This window comes from Hyperoodon ampullatus (assembly GCF_949752795.1).
Source record: "Hyperoodon ampullatus genome assembly, chromosome: 4".
Lineage (NCBI taxonomy): Eukaryota > Metazoa > Chordata > Mammalia > Artiodactyla > Ziphiidae > Hyperoodon > Hyperoodon ampullatus.
In genome coordinates, this window is record NC_136917.1 from 44,440,099 (window position 1) to 44,457,389 (window position 17,291).

Here is a 17,291-nt window from a genome sequence, read left to right on the forward strand (position 1 = left end):
CTCCAGGACTGGCATGGTGTGACAGCACAGGTCAGAGTTAATAAGCCCATCATAGAGGGAAGAGCTGGGACCTTGGTCTCAATGGTGAGAGCCTCTACCACGTGTACTAATGGGCCCTGCAATGTCCATACTCCCTCCAGCACCAATCACTGCCAACAATCTGTTGACAGCTCCACAAAGCTTGCTTGCTAGAAACCTCCTTTCAGGGAACCCTTCCATGTGTATGTTTTTGTTTGTTTGCTGACGGGAAGCTGAGTTGGGGGAAATGATGTCAGTGAGATCATATCATAGCCTTTCGTTTCTGCACCTCATCATTCCAGGCGGCCCACAGTTCATCCAAAGACAATAATCCCATCCACGTCTACATATCCTGTTTTTTTTGGAAAACCAATATTGTTTGGAAATGGGGAGGGGAAGGAGAATAGAAAGAAATGAATGAACAAAGACCCCTCTTGATTTTCCTAATAAAGATCTCCTATCTGGGCAGTGTAATCTGGAGGCAGGTCTGCCACCCTACACTCTCACCTTTCTCCCACTAGTGTAAAAACACCTCTATGTCCTCCTCATCCTCAAGCCAAGCCCCCACATTTGAAGAGCCTTGGGAGCCCCCTGGAAAACTCCGCAGTGCTCTATTTGCAAGCAGGGCCAGGATTATTCCAGGGCCAACGTTTGCCTTCACTCTAGTCCCCAGTGCTGCCTGCACAAAGCTCTGGATCTTATTTCAAGAATTCATCTGCTCCAATTTTGTCTCCTACCCGAGGTCTCGACCCTCAGCCAAATTAAAATTAGTTGCCCTGAGGATCCTAGAAGAGCCTCATTTCAGAGGAAAATGCCTTCTTCCAGGCAGCGCCAATCAAGCCTGCAGTTAGCATCTATGAATTTCAACTCAGAACTGCCTCTGCTCACGTGGCCCAGAGGAATCCATCTTTCACGATGGCCCATATTTGCCGTACTTGAGACAGGCTTCTCTATAATTCTGAAGTTGTTTCTCTCAAATCTCATTTTTAAAACAATCACTGCTAAGTTTTTCTTCCAAAGCTGCCTTGAGAATTTCTTCTTGAAACAAGAAGAATGATTGCTTTTCTGAAGAACACAGGTTGCAAAATCTGACAGCTAATGTGCAGGACTGAGGGGCAAGAGGTAAGAGTTCTCCTCTGCGTTCCATGCCCGATTCACTGAGAAAAAAGGGCAACAGTCAGGGGCCTCAGTTCTCATTCTTGTCTGTGAAATGGGACAGTATTCATTCTCTTCTCTATCTTATTAGGGTTTGGGAACGGTACTGCATTGGGTTAATGTTTTTGCTCTCTGGAGAAACAGATGTTACTTGGTGAGTGTCATTATAAAATTTACCTTTTCTTTCTCAAGATTGTTACAGTCTTTTTTTATTGGGGGAGGGGGAATCACGTTATTTTCATCACTGAGTACAACACTGAGGAAATTGGGATATTGGAGCATAAACCATTATGGTCCAGGATTGGTCGTGTTTGATAATGAGCTCTCTTTAGCAAGAAGTTTGCTCTTTAGCACAATGGAAAATGATGTATTGAGAAGCATCCTGGGGGGTAGAAAACAGTAATGTGCTTCTGCAGATGTTTCACATTAACAGCTAAGACGAGGGGACAGGCTGTACTGGGAGTGCAGAGTGGGGATTCTTGTCTCTCCTCTGCAACCAGCTGGCCATGTGCTCTTAGTTACGCTTGTCCACTGCTCCAGGACTCAGGTTTCCCATCTATACAATGAGTAGGCTGTTATATCTGCAATTTTCACACATTTTTAAGCACTGGAGTTCCTCTTAGTAAACAATTTTCCAGAAACCAAATATAGACCATGCCAGGAGAGGTATGTGAACCCCACCTGCACCTGAGGTTCTTCACAGCCCTCACAGTGCTCCCTGACGCATTCCTGGGCCCCCTACTGCTCAGAGGCACATGTTCAAAGCCAGTAGCCTTGGATGACCTTGAAACTCTTTTCTAACCCAACAAGTAGGACTGCTGTTTCTAATCTGGATGATGCCGGGTTCACTCTCCCTCTGGAGGACTAATGCCTTGTGACACTCAGAGATGGATCTTGTCACGTGTTATGGGTCTGCCCCATGCTTCAGAAAACAGGCGACAGGGACCTGAACCTGAAACCCAAAGACGTGGGCCAGTGCCAGTCACCAAAGGAACCGCTGTGTCTTCCACAGCCACATCTATCTCGCTGACTGAAGACGACCCTGTTGCAAGTGATGGTTTTCCCCGTGTGTGGATACAGCTGTAGCTGCCATATATTTTCCCTTCTTCTCTGCCCCCCCTCATTCATTCATTCACTAGTTCACATTTATTAACCACAAATGGTCTAATGAGGAAGCCTGATAATGAACAGGTCAGCAAACAGCCCTGTGACCCCACGTGGAGAAGAGAGCACAGCGGCAGGGGCGGGGGACTGAAGTGAAGATGGAGAGGAGCCCGCCGCGGGAGGTGCTGGGAAGAGGATGTCCGGGCCGAGGGAAGAACACGAGAAGACCCCAAGGCAGGATGGAGCCTGGCGTGCTCCAGAACAGAAGGCCCTGCTGCGGCTGGTACACGAAGAAGGGGAGCAAAGCGCAGAGGGCAACCCTCACGGCTGTGGCTCTCAAAAACCTGAGGGAAGGCTTGGGTGCTCACCCGAGCAGCAGGGGCTGTGTCTGCCGCAGCACAGTAAATGGACGTCAGTTAATGACTTGAGCAATGTGCTCATTTATATTCATTTTCACCACCTGGCTGAGAGCCCGTGGCCTGGGGGTGGCGGGCCCAAACTGAGGGAAGGATGAGGTTGGGAGAGGAGGAGGGGTAAAGGACGAAAGGCAGGAAAGGCAGCGGTAGAGCACGGGTTTGGGGCTCTGAGTCCACGGGTCTGGGTGTTCTGCTCACTGGCTGTGTGAGTCTGGGCAAGTCACCTGACCCCAGCTCCTCATCGGAGACACAGAGACCCCAGGGCCTCCCTCAGAGGCTGCCGTCAAGAATAAATGAGATAGGGCCTCCCTGGTGGCGCAGTGGTTGAGAGTCCGCCTGCCGATGCAGGGGATACGGGTTCGTGCCCCGGTCTGGGAGGATCCCATATGCCGCGGAGGGGCTGGGCCCGTGAGCCATGGCTGCTGAGCCTGTGCATCCGGAGCCTGTGCTCCGCAATGGGAGAGGCCACAACAGTGAGAGGCCCGCGTACCACCAAAAAAAAAAAAAAAAAAAAAAGAATAAATGAGATAATGTATGGGCCTGGCACATAGAAATAGTCCCCGAAATGGTGAATGGATGGGGAGACAATTTAGGCGGAAGGTGGGACAATAGCACATTTTTTTAGTGCTTTACAATTTGCAAAGCCTTTTCATCCACTGAAAGGGGGACACCATACCTCCATGTCTGTACATTTATCCCTGACACCCCCTCCAACAAACTAGCCATAAATAATGTTAACAGTAATAATCATAATACCAAGCTTAAATGTTTCTTTCTTTCTTTTTTTTTTTTTTTCTGTATGCGGGCCTCTCACTGTTGTGGCCTCTCCCGTTGAGGAGCACAGGCTCCGGATGCGCAGTCTCAGTGGCCATGGCTCACGGGCCCAGCCCCTCCGCGGCATGTGGGATCTTCCCGGACCAGGGCATGAACCCGCGTCCCCTGCATCGGCAGGCGGACTCTCAACCACTGCGCCACCAGGGAAGCCCTTAAATGTTTATTTCTAATGTTCACTTTGTGCCATGTACTGTCCTAACCACTTGACATGTATTAACCCACTTAATAGTTATAGCTACCTAAGAGGTAGATTCCCTTTTACAGATGAGGGAACTGAAGCACAGAGAGATTAAGTGACTGGGTCAAGGTCACAGAGCTAATAAGTGACAGGGCCAGGATCAAAGAGGTAACTATTGCTAAAGAATGGTGCTACAGACACAAGGAGACACACCCACAGGTGACTTCACAGACCTCGTTTCAGGGACACAAATAAATCTCATATAATGGATGCTATTGTAACCATGGCAGAAGTGCTAAGGGAACAGAGGAAATGAGCTCTGATCATTTAGTTGTCAAACACATATTAAGCACCTACTATATGCCTAAGGAGTTGAGGGTATGTAGTGAACAAGACTGACGGGGTGGTCTCAGCTCTCAGAATGTGGAATCTGGTAGAGGAAACACACGATAGGCCAATGTTTACACACACAATGCTCACATGTTACACTTATTTATATTTTAATTCTGATGTGATAAGAGCAAAGAAGGAAAAGTAAAGGGTCCCATGACAATGAGTGTATGTCAAGAGTTAGGGGAGAGGGCTTCCCTGGTGGCGCAGCGGTTAAGAATCCACCTGCCAATGCAAGGGACACGGGTTCGAGTCCTGGTCCAGGAAGATCCCACATGCCGCAGAGCAACTAAGCCCGTGTGCCACAACTATTGAAGCCTGTGCTCTAGAGCCCGTGAGCCACAGTTACTGAAGCCCGGGCACCCAGAGCCCATGCTCCATAACAAGAGAAGCCACCGCAATGAGAAGCCCGCGCACTGCAACGAAGAGTAGCCCCCGCTCACTGCAACTAGAGAAAGCCCACGTGCAGCAACGAAGACCCAATGCAGCCAAAAATAAATAAATAAAATAAATAATTTAAAAAAAAGAGTTATGGGGAGAATTAGAGACAGTAGGAACTGAGTTCAAAATGTGTGTGTATGTATATGTGTGTACACACACACTCACCCTGCCACGTAAGTGGGGTGTAGTACTAAAACGGGGCAGCAAGCAGCTCAGCTTTGATTATTCTGGAGTGTACTTAGATTCCCTCTCTTCACTACTTATTAGTGCCTCTACAAGAAAGTGAGAGAGGAAAGGGCTTCTCTTGATTTTGCTGCAAGTGGTGAAAGCTCTGATGCAAAGAATAAGCTTGAGACCATTGGCTGGAGGGCAAATTCTTCTTGGATTTCATTTGTGGCTCCACCTCTGTGTCTCTTAAACCCATGGGTGAGGCTCATAGTGAAGAGGCTCTGCAGTGTGGTCTAGTGGTTAAGATCATGCGTGTGGGGTCAGACAGACGTGGCTTGGTCACCACATCACCATCTAAGAGTTGTGTGACCAAGGGCAAGTCACTTAACCTCTCTGAGCCTCAGTTTCTGCATCTGTAAAGTGGTGTGGCAGATACTGTAGGTGGGCTGTCCTGATACCTTCTCTAATCCACTTCTTTTCCTATTTCTACTAAAGAGGCCAAAAATCAGAACACTCACGTTCCCAGCCACCCTTGCAGATATGGGTGCCCAAATGTCAGAATTCTGGCCAAAAGTCTCTGGGGAGACTTTCCTGAATAAGAAAGCAAAGTCTTCAAAGGAAGAGGCTTTGTTCTCTTTGCCCTTCCTCCTTCTTCCTGCTTGGAAGGTAGAATTCCCAGAGGTACAGCAGCCATTCTGTAACCATGAGGATGAGGAAGTGGGAAGAGAGAAGTCTGGTTCTCCAATGATAGACTCGAGCAGCTGTACCAATCCTGGATCTCATTATCAAATGAATGAATAAATGAATAAACCCCTTACTTGTTTGAGCTATTATTTAAAGTTCTCTATTATTTGCAGTTTAATGCACTTCTACATTGATACAAATGGGATAAAAACAGAACCTATTTCATGGGTCGTTGTGAGGACTAAGTAAGATAACTTGTGTTCAGTGCCAGGTTCATGGCCTCAAGCATCAGTACATGGTGGCCCACATGCTGGTGCTGCTGAAGATGGGAAAACCTACCACCCCTTTGGCAAGTCACTGAACGGAGTATGGAGGGTGGGAAGCTGGGTGAAATGGGCCCTACCTCGGTCACTGAAGTCGTCCACCAGGACAATCTCGGCGATCAGCTCTGGGGGCGAGCGGTTCAGCACGCTGTGAACGGTGCGGAGGAGGGAGGACCAGCCCTCGTTGTGGAAGGGGATGATGATGCTGGTGTTGGGGAGCGTCTCCAGGTAGCGTTTGCTGTTGCAGCTAGAGGGAGACACGGGGGGACAGGGAGAGGACAGGTTCAGCTCTCATGTTGCCAGGAGAACTCATGCACGTGGTTCAGTTAACTGCAATTCCTACTTCCTCTCCAGGCTTCAGGGAATGAGTGAAAGCTGGGGACACCACGGTCACTTCACAACTTTCTTCTACTTGGCATCCCAAAGTCCTGCCTCTAATCCCTGCACACAGAGTGCACAGGAATACACACACACACACACATGACTCCCCCACCCAGCTCTGTACATGAGCAGTTACAGAACAACCCCCAACAGTGACAGAGCAGCACCGGGGTTTGGTGCTTTACATGCACTAACTTGTTTACGCCTCAATTGTGATAGGAACATGGTTGTCCATCCTCATGATTCCATGTAGAAGACAGCCCTTCGGTAACACTCTTGTCTCCCTCCCCACCCCTTGCACATTCCTCTCTATGGAGGAGAAACCATGTGTCCTTAAACCTGGAAGAATAAACTGGGCTTCACTGGCTTGGCCCCTCTTCTCTCCCTCCCTGGGCTCTGTGGGCAGAGGGCACATTTTCTCCTTTGCTCTCCACCAGCCCCATGGTAAGCTTGGGGGCAGAAGGCCCTGTTCCTGTGGGCCTTTAATATCATGGTAATACCCCAGAGAATTAACATAGTTACTTAATATCAGCAAATATTTAGTTGGCATTCAAACTTCCCTGATGTTTTTGTGTCTTATTACAGCTGGTTTGTTTAAATCTGCATCAAGACAAGGGCCCACATTACTGCTTTTAGCTGATGCATCTCCTAGGTCTCTTTTCCCCTTACCATTTGTTTAAGAAACTGGGTCATTTGTTCTATAGTATTTCCCATAGTCTGCATTTTGCTTCCTGCGTTGATGTGGTGTCTCTCAACATGTTCCTCTGTCTGCCCCACTTTGCCTCTTGTAAATTGGTAGTTAGATCTAGAGGCTTGACCTAATTCGATGAGATATTCTGGCAGCCTCTTCATAGGTGCTGGTGTGAGCATTCCTTGGGAGACACATAATGTCCAGTTGTCTTTCCTTTTGTGATGTTGGTGGCCAAAGATGATTTGCATCTAAATCCTTTATTTCATCAGGGGTTTGCAAAATGGTGATTTCTAATTCTATGCTTTTTCTTTACTAGCTGGAATACTTCCATGGAGAAAAACTTTACCATGTCAACTATTTGGCTACACTGAAGTATAGGAATGATAGGCTAAGTTCTTGCTTCTTAATTTACCGATTTTCAGAAGGACTTGGTTCCCTAGCATCCTCCAAAGATGGCCAATTATTTGTTTTCATTATGAACTCATAAATTTTAACATAATTAATATGTTTCAATTCAACACTAGTATTATTCTTCTTGGTTCCCAAATAAGCCTATTTTTAGCCCAAGGCGGTCTTCTCAAGTTGGCTCCTAGTCCTTTGCACATGGTCACAGAGTACTGACAGCTTCTTTGTTTTCTGACAAAAGGTATCAAAAGATTCTCCAGGCTCAACTTGTATGTTTCCTGCTCTAACCTGGAATCAACCATTCTGCCAAGGAACGCTGGCTCTTTAATATTCTCAACATAACCATTTAGATGCTGCAATATGGGCACTAAGTGCATTCATTACTATTATGTTGGTTATGGCTTCTACGCCTTTACGGTGGTCAGCACTACAAATATATTTTAAGAGATATGAGTTTATGCTAAAATTTCATATATATATACAACTTCATAAACATAAAATTACAGTTTTACTAAACTTTAATTTTATATTGTATCTCTTTTTTATTGATATAATTCACATACCATAAAATTCAGCATAAAATTCACCCTTTTAAAGTGTATAACTCAGTCATTTTTAATATATCCACAAAGTTGTACAACCATCACCACTATCTAATTCCAGAACATTTTCATCACCCCCCAAAAGAAACTTCATATCTATTAGCAGTCACTATCCATTATCCACTGCCCCCAGTCCCTGGAAATCACTAATTTGTTTTCTGTTCCCATGGATTTTCCTATCCTAGACATTTTATACAAATGGAATCATATAACATGTGGCCTTTGTGTCTGGGTTCTTTCACTTAAGCATAATATTTTCAAGGTTCATTCATGTTGTAGCATGCATCAATACCTCATTCTTTTTCATGGCTGAATAATAGTCCACTGTACAAATACAACACATTTTATTTATTCATTCATCAACTGATGGACATCTGGGTTGTTTCTACCTTTTGGCTATTATGAATAATGCTGCTGTGAACATTCATGTACAAGTTTTGGGGTAGACATATGTTTTCAATTCTCTTGGGTATATATCAAGGAGTAGAATTGTTGGGCCATAAAGTAACCCCATGTTTAACTTTTTAAGGAACTGCCAACTATTTCCAAAGTGACAGCACCATTTTACATTCCCACCAACTACGTATGAGGGTTCCAATAACTCCACATGCTCACCAACTCTTGTTATTGTCCATCTTTTTGATTATAGCCATTCTAGTGGGTGTGAAGTGGTATCTCATTACAGTTTGGTTTGCATATTCCTAATGATGAATGATGTTGAGCTTATTTTCATGTGCTTATAGGCTATTTGTATATCTTTCTTGGAGAAATGACTAGTAAATATGTATTTCATTTTCATATTGTTCCTTGCTGGTGTACAGAGATATAATAGATTTTTTATATTGAGCCTGTGTCTTGCAACCTTGCTGAACTTATTAGTTATAATAATATTTTTTTTGGTGTGGATTCCTTAGGATTTTCTATACACAAGACAGTGTCATCTGCAAATAGAGATAGTTTTACTTCTTTCTTTCGAATCTAGATGCCATTTATTTCTTCTTCTTGTCTAACTGTCTAGAAACTCCAGTACAATGTTGAATAGAAGTGGCAAGAGCAGACATCCTTGTTTTGCTCCTGACCTTAGAAGGGAAAGCTTTCAATCTTTCACCATTAAATATAATGTTAATGTGCATTTTTCATCAATGTTCTTTATCAGGTTGAGGGAACTCCCTTCTATTCTCAGTTTGTTGAATGTTTTTATCATGAAGAAGTTTTGTGTTGGATCTTGTCAAATGCTTTTTCTGCATCTACTGATATAATCATATGGGTTTTGTTCTTTATCCTATTAATATAATGTATTACATTGATTGATTTTCATATATTGAACCAACCTTGCATTCCTGGGATAAATCCTATTTGGTCATGGTGTATAATCCTCCTTATATGTTGCCGAATTTGGTTTGCTAGTATTTTGCTGAGGATTTTTGCACCTATATTCATAAGGGATATTGGTCCGCCCCTTCCCCCACCTCTCTAACCCCTTTGATCATTTCAGCCAGTCTTCTGGGGGAGCCTTTTCCAACTTCATTATATCGATCTTCACAAATGAACGAAAGCACCTCTTCTCAAAAATCCCTTTCCCTTAATTTGGCTGCGCCCTCTGTGGCCAAGAAAGACAGGTGCTATCTCGTTTTCTACAAGAGTTCCTGCCTTCCATCCAATTTTGCAGGAGGCTCACTCATTGCGGCAGGGTTGGAGGGGGGGTTAGCTGTAATACATTGCCTGCAGTCCATGGGGTGAAAATACAACAGCGCTAAAACGGCACAGAGAGCCCTGGCTCTCTTGAACCCCAGAGCTGGGGCCCACAGCCTGCCACTAGATACACAAACACCATCATGTACTAAGGGAAGCAGACGATGCGACAACAGACTAAGTTCACTTCTAGATTAACCCAATTCTGGATTTAAAAATTATTCAGAACTTAAATAAAAGGCCTTGATCATGTGCTTCTGGGGAGGCGAGGAGGGTCTACTCTTTTTCTCCCTCCTCTAACCATCCACTCATTTATTTACTAAATAAACACAAAATGGCACTTCGACTTTTGCCATAGGCACTAGTCATTAGTTTGGTCCCAGCTTAGTCTACTGGTTCAAATAAAAAATTGTGTGCCATGCTGAAATGAATCTCTCCAGTATCCAGCAGGAAACTTGGCTCCACAGACTCGCCCACAGGCCACCTCCCTGTTGGGAGACCGTGTGAAAAGCCCCATTTCTCCTCCTCTTATTAGGCCTCAGGTCGCAGCAGAGGAGGCCTGGGGGTGGCAGGGAGGAAGAGAGAAGGCCACCACTCACCCCAGTGACACCCCCATCTTAGCTGTCACCTTTAAGACCTGTCTGCATGTTGTGTCTTAAGATCTCAACACTGGACAGTAGAGTATGCTCAGTCCTTGTATGTGTGATAAACATGAAGCATCCCTTTGCCCGATGCCTTCAGAGTGTGGTCTCCGGGACAGGGCAACTGGGGCACTGCTCCCAATGCAAAGAGGCTGGGTTTGGCTATGACCAGACAATAATAACCTCCTCCTTCCCCAGTTCATTGTGCCTGACGGTTTATAGAGCACTCTCCCTTTTTTCTAAGCTGCACCAACCCCTGGGAGGGAGACAAACCTGGGAGTGCTAACCCCATTCTCCACATGAGGAAATGGAGCCCCTAGTGGAAAGTGACTTGGATCCAAGCCTCAAATCTAGAGAGTATTTACTTAAAATAATGCTTATAATATTCTTCTTGATGACAAAGGTGGTAATTGCTCACTATGAAAGGCTGGAAAACACAGAAAGGCTAAAAGACAACCGCTAATGACTTCAACATCTTGACACCGGGGGCTGACCTCCGTGAAACATTTAGGGTATGTCTTCCTCCAAGCTCTTCTACGAACAACTATTTGTTTCTACAACATGGCACATGGCACACTGACTTGATGGCCTCCCAGTCTCCATGGGTCCCCAGATACAGAGTGGGCTCCAGAGACACTTAGAAGGGGCCATGCGGGGGCAGGAACGGGCAGAGTGATGCCCTCACAGAAGGTCAAAGCAGAGACACCATGACATTTCCATCACATGACATCGATCTTGGTGCCCCCCTGGCTCAGTATTTCTGGCCCCAGGAGACACCATCAAGGAAGAGGCAACTGTGGTATTTCAAACCTTACGACTATGAGCTGAGTGCAAAACATCCCACCACTTGCCCAAGCACTTCCCTTGTTATCTGGTTCACAGTCTGATGAGGTCCCAACCTCAACAGGACAAAGTTAAGTTAGATGTTCACGGCATGAGGACCAAGAGGCACGGTCTGGGGTGCTTCTTGACACACTTTGAAGTGGTGAAAAGAGTAGAAACAGAGTGAATGTTCATCAATGGGGAAAGATTAAATAAATGATGAAAAATTCAAACTACAGAGTACTGATAGCAGTTAAAAAATAAGCTGGAAGATGACAATGATTATAGCAGAATATATCTGTTAAGGATTTCTATTATGTTGGGCATAATAAGCACTTTCTAAGCACTTTCTAAGCATTGTCATTTAATTGTCACAATGCTCTTATGAGGTAGGGACTATCCCATTACAATGAGGTAGGGACTGTCCCATTACAATGAGGAGCAAACAAGGCAGAGAGGTCAAATAACTTGCCTTAGGTCAAACAGCTGGTAAGAGCTGGAGCCTGGATTGAAACCCTTCTGTCCTGTATACATAAATATCTTTATAGGGGCAATATACTATTAATTATACAAGCAAAAAGAAGAATGGATAAAAAAACAAAAACTGAGGGAACTAGGTAGGAGTCTGAAATCCTGGCTTCTGGTTTCTGCTCTGCAACATTCTAAGTCCCATCTTCTTGCCAGACCCCGGGTTCCCTTTATGTCGATAAGGAAGCTAGACAAAGGGCAAGTCTGGCGTGCCTGCTCTGTATTCCTTCTCCTCCTTTTGGTAAGAGCATCCTGATTCTCCTTGGGGAATCTCCCAGCCTTCAATTTCACAGGGTTTGGCGGAGGTCCTTGCCTTGCCTTGATAGTGGGCAAGAGAGCCTGGCTCGGCCAGAGCATTGCAGCTCCACAGCCCCCGTGGTTGGTTCAGGGATGGGCACCTGTAAATCAGAGTAAATCTTGGCTGAGACAGCTGGGAGAGAGGGAAGCTCTTTTCTGCTGAAAATGAATGTGGGAGGATAGAAGTCTGATTTGCCTGGGGCCACCATACAGACTGTTTCCTATCTTAAAATGAAGTTAGGAGAACAGAAAACAGAGCCAAGAGTTGGAGAGAGAGGTTCCTGCTGGCATCATTTAGGGACCTGGATCCAGCTGTGGCAGAAGCCATCGTCTACTCCTGGCCTTTTCAGTTACGTGAGTCAATACACTGTCTTTTCTTCAGTCAGTTTGAGTTAGGTTTCTGTCACTTGTAACTATTAAGGATCTTGCTGATATAACTGGATCATCTCTAAGCCCCATCAGTCACATGAATCTGTTTTGGAACTAAGGATGGCTTTTGAAGGACAGAGGCAGAAACTTCCCCAGGTGCTCCCTCTGACCTGAAGGGGGCAGCCTCTCTCATACTGCAGGAAGAGAACTTCGATCATTCACTGACTAGGAGAAAGTGGCCTGGGCTGAGGTGGGGGGTGGGAGGCAGTAGGAAGACTCACTGGGGATTGAGCAGCCCCCAGCTGAATATTCCCTAAAGGATTCTGAGCCCTTGGGCATAAAGATGAATCTAATATACTGGCCCTTAACACGCACCCTCAGGGCTTAATGCTGGAGCACTAGAATAAAAAAGAAAAGAAGTCAAAATCAAAGGGAAGCATTTCAAAAATTTTCTCTCCAAGTCATCCTTGAAAAAGAACAATCCAGTCATTTTGAAGGGAACATAAAAAAAAAAAACATTTAATTCCCTAACATGGGACACTATCCACAGACCAAATTGAAATGCAAGTCCAGGGACTTCCCTTGTGGTCTAGTGGATAAGACTCCCCGCTACAATGCAGGGGGCCCGGGTTCGATCCCTGGTCGGGGGAGCTAGATCCCGCATGCACGCTGCAACTAAGAGTTCGCATGCTGCAATTAAGGGTCTGCATGCTGCAACTAAATAGCCTGCATGCCACAACTAAGAGTCTGCATGCCACAACTAAGGAGCCTGCATGCTGCAACTAAGGAGCCCACATGCCGCAACTAAGACCCAGCACAGCCAAAATAAATAAATAAATATTTTAAAAAAAGAAGTGCAAGTCCATGAACACACCCAATATTGTATGTGCCTAAAGGAGCAAGAGTGCTCTGGGCCTGGGTTCAAATCCCGACTGTGCTACTCTGCAGCTGTGAGACCTGGGGCAGCTTTCCATCCCTTGCTGAGACTCAGTTTCCTCATCTGTGAAGTGGGGATGGTAACACCACAAGGATGACAGGAGAACTAGGTGAGAATGGACAATTAAAATAGCCACAAGGAGGGAGAAGTAGCTAGCTCCGGCCTTGCAGACAGGTAAATGTGGAGGAGAACTCACAGCAAAGAGAATGTTCCTGATTTCAATCCTCTTGGAATCAGGGATGGCCATCCCAGGAAAGGGCAAGGGGCTTCAGTAAGGGTACTTTCCAAGGTGGAAACTGTGGTAAGGGAAGGGGCATAAGCTGAAGAGACCCTCAGATCCGGATTCAAATCTCACCTTTGTCACTTAGAAGTGTGTCACTTGGGGAAGGTCACAGCCGCCCTAAGCCTCAGGTTCTATGTGGGTAAAACGGGGATATAACTCTTTCCTATTAAGGCCGCCCCAAGGAATAAATGACATACCATATGTGAATGTACCTGGTATAGCATCTGGCTCAGACATGTGAGTTTCCACCTCCCCGAGGCCACGGTGTAGGTCATTTTCCAGCAAATGGTTTAAGTTCAAAATTCTGAAATTCTCCCCTCTGTATTTTGTATAAAGGACAGTTCCTTATAATACAACATTCTCAGAAAGACTATGTCTTATGGGCTCTGGAGCCCCCAAGAAGCTTAGTGGAAGTTATAAATAGCTCCAGGCTCTGGAACAAAAGGAAGAAACTGGATCTTAGTGGGCAGAGTGTGAAAAGCTCCTGACTTTCACCCTCATCATCCCTCCAGATGCAGGTTTGGGCCCTCTCCTGACATACCTGACAGCAAGCCTTTTCTCTACAGCTGAGGCTCGGCTCCCCAGCCCTTCTCTCCCGCTCTGTGGGGGATGAGACAGGCGTGGGTTTCTCTTTAACACAGTCTGGCTGGAACCAGAGGAGCCGGAAAATTAGTGTGACAACATGTGCTGAGGCTGACAACTTTTTGAAGGTCCTTTTCCATTTAGAGGAGGCTTTGCTGCACCCACCTGCTCTTCCCTCCTCTCAACAGGCAGTTAAGAGAATAACAAAGTTTATTAGTATTAATTATGCCCCTCTGCACCACCAGTTCGTCACCAGTTTTGTGCCCCCTAACGTGTACCAGAGACTTCAGGTACAAGCAGTATTTAAAGGATCTTGGTTTGTGCAGTCTTTGCCTCTCCCTCTGAACTCACATTTTGGAAAGCCCTTTGTTCAGATCATATCTAGTTTTGAGACAGGCGTAAAAACCACAACAACAACAGCAAAAATTTTTAAAGCACACAGCAAAATCCAACAGTTTCTTCACACGGCTGTCCCACATGATAAAACTGGTCCTTCTGCAGCCGTAACATGCAAAGTGTTCCACGTACTCAAACTTTAAACACAGGCTGACAGCAGGAAGGAGGAACTCTGGTTAATCAATATGGTAGGTGAGGTCAAGAGGCCCGGAATTATCAGCATGAAATAACAACCATAAGGACCACACCTCCCGTTAGATGCCAGATGCCAGGCCAACAAGGTAAGGAGGAAATGGGCTTTAATATCAAGATTCTTCATGATTCATGACAGAGGAGAAAAGAAGAAACTAAAATGTAAAGAAACATGTTCAAGGATGTTTTTGCCAGTGTTTCCAGAATGGAAACAACCTGTATGCCTGTCAACAGAGCAATGGTTGAATTTATGAGATTCCTGTGTAATATTATACAGCTATTAGAAATGTCTTAGAAAAGTGACCATAATATAAGCAAAAAAAGCTACCTGTAGAATAAAATACATATAGTATGACCACATTTTTGTGGGAGAAAAAAACCCCAACCCAAAAAACCCCAAACCTCTTGCTATGTCTCCATATGTTGCATAAGCAAAGGAAAAGTCTACAGAATGCTAAACTGATACCATTCACTACCTGGGCAGATTCAGGGTTGCAGGTAGCTGGCTGGGTGGGGGCACTATTGATTTTGTCCCCCAAAAAGGTGTGGACAAGGAGGCTTACAATCGGGAGGGAGTTATGTTCTAGTCTATGTCACATTGCTCCTAAGCTGAGCTGCTTCGCTTTTCTTATCATCATTCTGCCCGTGATAGCATCTTAATGAAGGGAGAGAATTGATAATTGTCTTTATCTTCCAGTCATTATTCTCTTTTTCCTTAAATCCTTTTGAGGGCAATACCACTTAGAAATCAAACTCATCTCTGTAACCAATTTTACTGAGGGCGATTTATCTGCTCCTGGACAGGCATATGTTACCTTCAGCAGCGGGAGTGAAAGGCAACTCAAGCAGTGTCCGGGCTGTGTCCATTTATCTAGCCAACCCTGCTTGCTATGCCTGGCCCAAGAACCTTCATGCACAAAGGATTCGAATGTAAAAATGTCTGCTTCCTTCCCTGTGAGGAATGGGTCTCAGTCTTGTGTGATGCAGCAGAATGAGCACAGGCTGGGATCCAGGTGTGAGTCTCCTTTGCCTTCTACAGGCTGTGTGAACTGGAGCAAAGAACTCAGCTTCCCTGAGGTTTAGTGTATGCATCTGTAAAATGGAGCTAGTAATCCCCGTTAGACACAAACGATTTCAGAGAGGCCAGAATCACAAAAGAGTTGTGACAGAGTTTTTGTAAATGAGAAGATGATGTTGAGACATAAAGGAAAGAAAAACGTCGTCACACCAAACCTCAAAGTGGGAACAAGTGAGCTGAGGCTGGTGTAGTGCTCAGCACGATGCCTGGCACACAAGCGCTAGATAAATGGCAGGCATTGTTATTATTCATGGAGAACACAGCACCCATTTCAAGAAGACTTAGAAAACCCATCTCTTTGCAGAAATGATAAAAGAACACAAACCGCACAACAGCTCACGTGGATGTCGAGTGCTTTTCACCCGGCATAAATCATATGGGACACATGCCCGTTTGATTTTCAGTTGACAGGCAGCCATTTTTGTGTATAAGCCATTTATCTCTGTAATTTCAACAAAAGGGCTGAATTCACTGAAATCTGTTTTAAAAATTACAAGAAAAGGAGTCAATTTGAGAAATTTTATTGGCTGCCATTTCAATTTAAGGCTTATGAGCACCTTTAAATCCCAATATTAGGTCTGATGGATCAATAACTGTTGTCTTAGGAGAAACACTATTGCTCAGAAGAGAGAAATTTAATTTCAGAGGAGAGCCGATTGAAGTTTCCTGTAGAATCAGTGATGCTACAAAGAAACCTGGACTTCTTCCTTTCCCAGCTCACAAATCATTCACGCTACAGCCTCCTTCTGCCCCCTGCCCCTCCCTACACAACTGCCTTTCTAACAACCTGCCAAACTAGGGAGGCTGGATCGCTCTCATCCTGAGGATCTCTGGGGCGCTAATCTTACGCTCAAGCACTCCACGACAAAAGTGTCAAGTGAGCCTACTCCACCATACAAATCAAGATAAAAAGGGTAAGAACTGCTAATACATACTAAACGTATCTTCCAAGCCTGTCACTGTTGTACAGAGGGTCTGACATACCTCCTGGCACTGTGGGGGTGGGGGGTGGGAGATGGGTGGGCACAGACTCCAGCCATTCACTCCCATTGTAGATGGCAGAAGGTGTGCACCGCCCTCACTTTGACCTGGATGTGGCACACAAACTATCATCCTGCACACCACACCACAGACCCCAGCTGATCCTGGGTCATTTTTAGATTTACTATCTGTTATGCCTCAGACATTTCTTGCTATTCAAGGAAAGTGAGTTAATTAAAACCACAATATAATGTATAATATAATCAAAAAAGGATCCCACCACCATTTCCATGTTTCACAACACAAATGGCATCATTTATTCAACTGCCTACTTGACATCATCATTTGGATGTTTTTAGAACATCTTAACCTTGACTGAAATACAAATCTTGATTTCCCCCAAGCCTGCTCTTCCCAAAGTCTTCGTTTCTGTAATGGCAACCCCATCTCCCCAGTCGCTCTGGCCAAAAACCTTGGCGTTATCCTTGACTCCTTTCTTTTTCTCATATCTATACTGTCTGTAAGTAAATTCTGTAGTCTCCATATTCAACGTATATCTAGAATGCGGCCACTGGTTATCTCTACTCCCACTGTGGTCTGAGTCTGTAATATACCCCTAACTATTCTCCCTGTCCCTACCCTTGGCCACCTCAGTCTATTCTAACATAGCAACCAAAGGGATCCTTCAAAAGTGAAAATTGGA

General features: G+C 45.1%; 1 protein-coding gene across 1 annotated transcript in view; it reads right to left on the minus strand.

Annotated features, from left to right (window-relative positions):
• GALNT10 (polypeptide N-acetylgalactosaminyltransferase 10) overlaps positions 1–17,291 on the minus strand; it is a gene marked incomplete at both ends in the record, with an annotated part of 210,169 nt that overhangs the window by 81,895 nt on the left and 110,983 nt on the right. The window contains one exon of the mRNA XM_079701909.1: positions 5,792–5,958. Coding sequence (XP_079558035.1) covers positions 5,792–5,958 — 167 coding nt within the window. The remainder of the gene's footprint in view (positions 1–5,791; positions 5,959–17,291) is intronic.